Source organism: Anopheles merus, chromosome 2R, assembly GCF_017562075.2.
Source record: "Anopheles merus strain MAF chromosome 2R, AmerM5.1, whole genome shotgun sequence".
Classification (NCBI taxonomy): domain Eukaryota; kingdom Metazoa; phylum Arthropoda; class Insecta; order Diptera; family Culicidae; genus Anopheles; species Anopheles merus.
The window spans coordinates 60,561,981-60,570,162 of NC_054082.1; the positions used below are offsets into that span (position 1 = coordinate 60,561,981).

An 8,182-nucleotide genomic window follows, 5' to 3' on the forward strand; every position below is an offset into this window, starting at 1 on the left:
ACAGCGGTAGACCCGGCAGCACCAAAGTCAAAACAAAAACCTTCCCCGAGTGTGGACTGCTTTGCTAAGTTCTTATTATTATTATTATTATTATTATTATTATTATTATTATTTGGCGTAATAGTCTACGCGATCATGCCGGCCTTTTCAGGACTTGAGTACCACGTAGCCGGATAGTCAGCCCTTGCTACGGCGGACGGTTCATACGCGGTTAGAACCCACGACGGGCATGCAGATGTGCGGAATGATGGCGGTGTTGCGGGCCCACTCCTATCCAGCGTGCAACTTGCATACTGCCACACTGTCTCCTGCTCGATGCATACGCTGCAGGCAGGGGGAAGGATGCACCTCCACGATAGAAAAAACACCGTCATGAACCAGCGGTGGACCTAACGGTTGGCGGACTAGGCGGTCGCCGAAGATTTTTAGTCTGTAGTATGCCGTATGTCTACAAGTGGACAGATTATTAGCGACAAGGGTCCCCGGAAAGATGGTCGTTAGGGCTCCGTGGCGGGAGAACCATTTGCACCTCCCCTCCCCCCATGGCGACAACAATTTTAGGGCCTGTGACCGATGATCGTAGGGGTCCCATGGCCACCCCCCCCCCCATCCGCTGGCAATTTAAGTATACTGTTCAATCTTCCAACAGCTGTGTGTCAGTACCCCCTCCTCAGGGGCCTCAATTCGTCTTTCCGCTTTTCATGAACACCTTCCTTTCTTTGACCGATGGATCATAACATTCCGGAAGAAATTACATTTGACGACAGACACACGCACACTCACAACCATGCGCAGGATGCTTAGCATATCTATGTAATCCACAACAGACGAAAGCAAAAGCTTAGTGTTATGCTTAATGCTCAGCACGTTCAGTTCGATGGCAGGCCCCAGGGACTGCCAGTGAACTTTCCAGTATACCGGTTTCACAATCAGCTTACGTTCTAGATGCCGGCGGAACGGAATGTTGATGAAAATCAGCGCCGGGCTGAACGTGTTAGAGCGAATTAGGGTTCTGCGCGTTGCACAGCAAACCCTCCATCGTGCGCTAGTGATTCCGTAGCCATTTTTACATTGCATCGATTAAACTCATTGCGCTTTTTTGGTTTGATTTGTGAAAATGCAACTTCATCACCGCAATGTTTGTTAACGGCATTTTTAGGCGCCACAACCGCTCGCGAGCATTGACCACACGCGAGAAAGAGATGGCGCTATGGAGGGAAAAAGCACGGACGACGGCTGACAGCGATTGGCCGTCTGACGCACCAACACATCCAAACCTTCGGCAGCGCGCTCAGGCGAGGGGAATGAGGCGGAGCCAGGGACGGGCAGCTCGACGAGCTGCTTGACAAATTTGCCGTTGGAGGGAAAAAGATGGCATGATAAAATTCTCCGAACGGCATGATTTCTTCCGTCGCTTTGCGCAGCGGGGTGTAATAGAAGCAGGTGTAGTGAGGTACAGCACCAAACAGACAAACAACGGGACCAACGTTCAGGTCACTAACACAAACAATTACCGAAGCGTGATAAAACACCTACTAACCAGCAAGGTTGCATATCATACTTATCAACTAAATGAAGACAAATCTACAAAAAAAGTTTTGTATGGCCTACACGATCTCCCAACCAATGAAGTGATGGAGATCTTAAAAGAGGAGATGTAGCAACCAACCAGTATAAAAAAGATACAGATCAGGCCGGAAACCGGATACCGGATACGATACGATGATCAAGCAGTACACTGCACTTTCCGGTGGGTACAATATCCATGCATCTTCTCAGAACCATCCCTGCTCTAGATCAGTGTGTAGTGAAATGGAGCTATTTTTCGAAAAAAGCCAGACGGATGCAGTGAAAACGTTGCCGACTGTACGGGCACGGTGCGAATAATTGTAATCGCATCGCTAGATGCAACAAATGTGCTGACGATCATGATTCGTCAAAATGCCCACTCACAGCTGGGTCATCTTCAAGTGATGGCAAAGTGCCAGAGCACAAACTTAAATGCGCTAACTGCGGTGGTAACTGTTAGGAAAAGGCAGTGCTATAGATGAGTCCAACCCGGACGTATAAACGAAATGAAGTGAAATGACAGCTAAGGAAAGTGACAGTTGAAATGACAGGGAAACGGTTGCACGCGCTTCAGGGCAGTAGGGAACGAAGCGAGCAGCAGGTGACACCGTTTTAAAGTTATTTGCTATTTTATTTGGATTTATTTGTATTTGTCTTCAGGAGAATAAATAGTTAAAACTAAAACTTTCGCCTTGTGGCTGTGGGCTCTCGCTCTCAAAACTGTGTTTACATTAAAAGCCTTTAAAACGGTTCCAAAGGTGAAATGGGCCCAAAAAGGAACGATCACTGCCAGGCTTGCGGTGATCAGCGGGATGATCCGGATTTTGTTGCATGTGACAAGTGCAATTTATGGTGGCATTTTTCGTGCGCCGGATTGACGGAACCCGCGGAAGCTGTGGAACAGCGGAAATGGTTGTGCGTGGCTTGCCAGGCTAAGGAACGGTCCGGATTGATTCAGAGGACGCCGGTCAAGCACACAGAACAAATGGAAGCGGCAATTGCTAACCTCAATCTGGAGGAGGTTACGCAAAACGTGGCTGAGAAACATAACCTCAAACTGGTTGAGGTTATCCAACAAGCTGCAGAAACACCCATGCCTTCTTCAAGTGGGACAAGCTACAACGCGGTGAGCAAACCTAACCTCACTCCTGCTAAGGTATCCGACAGTGTGGCTAATCGGCTAGCCATTATGAAGCGGCGGCAGGAGGCGGAGAGGAAACGGATGGAGCTCGAGTTGCAGCTGAAGTTTGTGAAGGAGGAGGAGGAGGACTTGTTGTCCGAGGAGTTGGGTGTGATTGCGATTTCGGGAGCATCGACTGTGACACCGTCCCGGCCGGATGGAGAATCGATGCGAGGCTCGCAGCAGGATGAGCGTGGTCCCGCCCCGCGACTGGAAAGTGTTCATCGAAACGTGCCAACCGAATTACCCGAGTTTTCAGGGGACCCGGCGGAATGGCCCGTATTTATTGCGCACTACGATTACACAACGGAGAAATGTGGTTTTTCCAACTGGGAAAACATGATACGGCTGCAGAAGGCGCTCAAAGGACCTGCGCTAGAAGTTGTGCGAAGCCGTTTAGTGCTACCGGAGGTGGTGCCACAAGTGATTGCGACGCTACGATCGCGCTATGGTCGGCCGGAACATCTCATTTCAGCGCTGATTGGGAAAATGCGTCGGATGCCTGCACCTTGCAGGGAGAAGCCCGATACTGTTGTGGCGTTCGGCGAGGCAGTGCGGAGCATGGTAGATCACATGCAGGCTGCTGGTCTTCGGGCACACTTGACCAACCCGTTGCAGCTGCAAGAGATCGTGGAAAGGTTGCCGACGAGCGAGCAGTACAGCTGGGCACGGCACATACGAGGCGTGACGGAACCGGATCTTATCGTGTTTGGCGAATTTATGACGGAATGGATGGACGATGCTGAAACGTTAACCAGGCTGGATTCACCCTCATTGAAAGCAGTAGACAGGAAGAAACCTAACGCCAAGGGTTACGTGCATGCGCACGTGGAAAACCAGGGAGCGACCACATCGGGAACAAGAGCCATCCAGGTAGGACAATCTTGTTTTGTGTGTAACAAACGGGGACACCTTGTGAGCAAATGCTTCGCGTTTGGAGCAATGGCGGTGAAGGACCGCTGGCGGAAGGCCCGTGCACTTTCTTTATGTTTTAGCTGTCTGGAGCGGCACAACTGGCGGACGTGCCAAAACAGAGCGGTTTGCAGCATTGGTGGGTGCACGCGCCGACATCATGCGTTGCTACACGGCGCTGAGGAGTCTCGCGAGATCGGCAGCGAGCAGAATAATATAGAAAGCCGTGAAGGAGGAATCGATGGTGGTGTCATTGCGGAGAGTAACCATCACCAATACGTGTCATCATCATCGAAGGCGCTATTTCGAATAGTGCCTGTCACCGTATATGGACCGGCTGCTACGGTGACGACGTTTGCGTTTTTGGATGAAGGCTCGTCCATGACGCTGGTGGATGACGATTTGGCTGAACAATTAGGTGTTGAGGGCAAGGTGGAGCCACTTTGCATCCGTTGGAGAGTGTTGCCTCTACAAGGGTCGAGGCTGGATCCAGACGAGTAAACCTGAAGGTGGAACCTGTTGGTTCTACAAAGCGGTTTGCCATCCACTCGGTACGGACTGTGCCAGGGCTAAACCTACCTCGACAATCCTTCGTGCAGGACGAAGGGAGATGGCAACATTTGGAGCGGCTACCGATTCGGCAATATCGGGATGCGGAACCCAAGCTGCTTATTGGGTTGGACAATTTGCGGTTGGCGGTTCCTCTCAGGACTAAGGAGGGAGGCGTTGGTGATCCAATCGCAGTAAAGACACGTCTTGGATGGTGTATTTACGGAAAACCGGCGAATCTGGAGTGTGAACGGTTGTTGCATATTTGTGAGTGCAACGACCAAGGCAACATTCACGAGACTATTCGGAAATATTTCGACATGCAGTTGATTGGTGCTGCACACGGCGTCGAACAGGATACAGATGAGCGGCGTGCGAAGCAGATTCTGGACACTACCACGGTACGAATCGGGAAGCGATTCGAATCAGGATTACTGTGGAGGAAAGATGACATCGAGCTACCTCCTAGCATCGACATGGCGCGTCGTAGGTTCAATTGTTTGGAGAGGAGGATGGAGCGAGATGGACATCTTAAGGAACAAGTACATCGACAGGTCCGAGATTTGTTTAGCAAGCAGTATGTTCACAAGGCTACGGTGCGTGAGCTGGTTGAGGTTGACCAGCGGCGTGTATGGTACCTACCGATAGGGGTGGTTACCAACCCAAAAAAACCTGGAAAGGTTCGGTTGATTTGGGACGCGGCAGCTAAGGCGCATGGAACATCGTTGAACGACATGCTGCTGAAGGGACCAGACGAGCTGAGCTCGTTACTTGGCGTACTCTTCCGATTTCGTCTGTACGCAGTGGCGGCGTGTGCAGACGTGAAGGAGATGTTTTTGCAGATTATGATACGAAAGGAAGACAAACACGCGCAGCGTTTCTTGTGGCGTTACGAACCAACGGACGAGTTGGAAACCTACATCGTGGATGTTGCAATGTTCGGGTCTGCGTGTTCACCCGCAACGGTGCGGTATGTCAAGAACTGAAACGCACGAGAGCACATGGAACAATTCCCACGAGCGGTGGAGGGAATTATTGAAAGCACTTACGTAGATGACTTTCTGGACAGCTTCGAGACGGAAGAAGAAGCATGTCAGGTATCCCATGACGTAAGGGAGATTTTTAGGAACGGCGGATTCGAGTTGAGGAATTGGACCTCAAACAGGTTGGAATTGATGAGATGTCTTGGCGAAGCAAATTGGGACATCAAATGTTTATCATCCATGGGAGATGAGGCGGAACGAGTATTGGGAATGCGATGGAACCCTGCATCTGACGAGCTTGGATTTTGCACTAGGGCGTGCACGGCGGTGTCTGACCACTTGATAGCAGAGAGGATTCCAACGAAAAGAGAGGTATTGCGATGTGTGATGTCCCTTTATGATCCTCTTGGGCTGCTTGCGATGTTCGTGATCAACGGCAAGATCCTGATACAAGATCTTTGGCGAACTGGCACGCAGTGAGACGAAGAGATTAACGACACACAGGTGAGACATTGGCGTAGATGGATTGATCTGCTTCCGGTAATAGCAGACCTACGCATTCCACGCAGTTACTTTGCGGCAGCATTGAGGAAGATGTACGAGAATGGCGAATGGCATTTGTTTGTCGATGCTAGTCAGCACGCTTATGCATGCGTCTTATATCTGAGGATATTTGACGATGCTGGAGAACCTCAGTGTACACTCATCGATGGGAAAGCTAAGGTGGCGCCACTGAAGCCACTTACTATTCCGAAGCTTGAGCTTCAGGCTTGCGCGTTGGGAGCGAGATTTTTACGCTACACGCAGGAGCATCATCCGATTAATGTGAATCAACGAGTGCTTTGGTCGGACAGCACAGTTGCGTTGTCGTGGATAAGGTCGGATCCAAGAAACTACAAACCCTTCGTGGCTCATAGGGTGGTCGAAATACTGGAGAGCACATCGGCTGACGAGTGGAGATGGGTGCCTACTGACCACAACCCGACAGATGAGGCCACGAAGTGGAAGGGAAAGCCGAATTTCGACTTTGGTGGCAACTGGTTTCAAGGGCCAGAGTTCTTACTCCATGGGGAGGATGATTGGCCATCACAGAGGTTCAACAGCGACAACCCGTCAAAAGAAATACGACAGGTAAATCTTCACTTGGAGGACTCTAACACCGGACTATTACCTATCCGGTATGAACGGTTCAGTCGATTGGAGAGGCTACAAAGGATGATTGGCTGGGTTGTCAGGTATGTAGGCAATCTGAGACGAAAGTATCGTGGCGAACCTATTTTAGGAGGAGTTCTACGACAAGAAGAACTCTATGAAGCGGATAAGATTCTGTGGAGGCATACACAACTCGAGTACTATCCGGAAGAAGTTCGCATTCTGAGTTTGGACGATAACAAAGGAAAACCTGGAGGAAGAACGGTATCGAAGCAAAGCCACATTTACCATCTATTGCCGTTTGTGGACGATGAAGGCGTATTGCGAATGCGAGGAAGGATAGGTGCAGCGGCGGATGTTCCTTATTCTGCTAAGTATCCCGTTATACTGCCGAGGGGTTCCCGACTGGCTGAGTTGATGGTAGAGCGGTATCATCGATTGTATCGTCATGCGAACAACGAAACAGCGACGAATGAGTTGCGGCAACAATTTCAGATCCCGAAGCTGAGAGCGTTGGTAACGAAGACGGTGAAGAACTGTGTCTTCTGTAAGATCAGGCGGTCACTACCACAAGTGCCGCCAATGGCGCCGTTACCAAAGGAGAGGCTCACGCCCTTTGTTAGGCCATTCAGCTACGTCGGGCTGGACTACTTTGGACCAGTGTTGGTCAAGAGAGGAAGATCGAACGAGAAGCGTTGGATCGCTTTATTCACGTGTCTGACTGTGCGCGCGATTCACTTGGAGGTGGTGCACAGTCTATCGACGGAATCGTGCGTGTTGGCGGTTAGACGATTTGTGGCTAGAAGAGGTGCACCGGTAGAAATCTTCAGCTGCGGAGGGAGATCGAGGAGCGCAATGAAACTCTGGCGGCGATTTTCACGAATGCGCACACCCGTTGAACCTTCAACCCACCTGGCGCTCCACACATGGGCGGCGTGTGGGAGCGTATGGCACGCTCCGTAAAAGCGGCGATTAGCACGGTGATGGAGGCAAAGCACGCACCCGACGACGAGACGTTTGAGACAGTGATCTTAGACGCAGAGGCGATGATCAACTCTAGACCGTTGACTTCTGTTCCCTCCTGTTCTGACGGAGAACCAAGAGGCAATCACACCGAATCATTTCCTGTTGGGGAGTTCTTCAGGTGTAAAGCAGCAGCCAGTGTTACCTACGAACTATAGGGATAGCTTGAAGGGAAATTGGAAGTAAGCGCAGCATATGCTCCACGGAATATGGAGGCGGTGGATTAAGGAATATTTACCGGTGATCTCGCGGCAAGTGGTTTGAAAATGTGCGGGAGATTAGGGAAGGAGATTTGGTACTGGTAGTGGATGGAACAATCCGGAACCAGTGGAAGAAAGGAATAGTTGAGCGAATTATGGCAGGACCTGATGGTCATATAAGGCAAGCGTGGGTACGCACCAATACAGGAGCAGTTAGGAGGCCAGTAGCTAAGCTAGCACTGCTCGACATAGCAACTTAGGGTGACCAAATGTGGTTGGTCACGGGCGGGGGAATGTTAGGAAAAGGCAGTGCTATAGATGAGTCCAACCCGGACGTATAAACGAAATGAAGTGAAATGACAGCTAAGGAAAGTGACAGTTGAAATGACAGGGAAACGGTTGTACGCGCTTCAGGGCAGTAGCGAACGAAGCGAGCAGCAGGTGACACCGTTTTAAAGTTATTTGCTATTTTATTTGGATTTATTTGTATTTGTCTTCAGGAGAATAAATAGTTAAAACTAAAACTTTCGCCTTGTGGCTGTGGGCTCTCGCTCTCAAAACTGTGTTTACAGTAACCATACAGCTACTTTCAGCTGATGTCCTAAACGTCCCGA

At 50.3% G+C, this 8,182-nt stretch overlaps 1 protein-coding gene across 1 annotated transcript; it reads left to right on the top strand.

Moving 5' to 3' along the window:
• Positions 1 to 2,554: 2,554 nt before the first annotated feature.
• LOC121600684 lies at positions 2,555 to 5,196 on the top strand. The gene is made up of 2 exons (XM_041929529.1): positions 2,555 to 4,093; positions 4,261 to 5,196. Exons 1-2 carry the CDS (start codon positions 2,555 to 2,557, stop codon positions 5,194 to 5,196), a joined length of 2,475 nt encoding a protein of 824 aa, XP_041785463.1.
• The last annotated feature ends 2,986 nt before the right edge of the window (positions 5,197 to 8,182 follow it).

Excerpts from the sequence above, each read along its gene's own strand:
- LOC121600684 (XM_041929529.1), top strand. The coding sequence starts at position 2,555 with ATGGAAGCGGCAATTGCTAACCTCAATCTGGAGGAGGTTACGCAAAAC. Across the intron at positions 4,094-4,260 it reads AATTAGGTGTTGAGGGCAAG|GACGAAGGGAGATGGCAACA; the intron begins GTGGAGCCACTT and ends TCCTTCGTGCAG.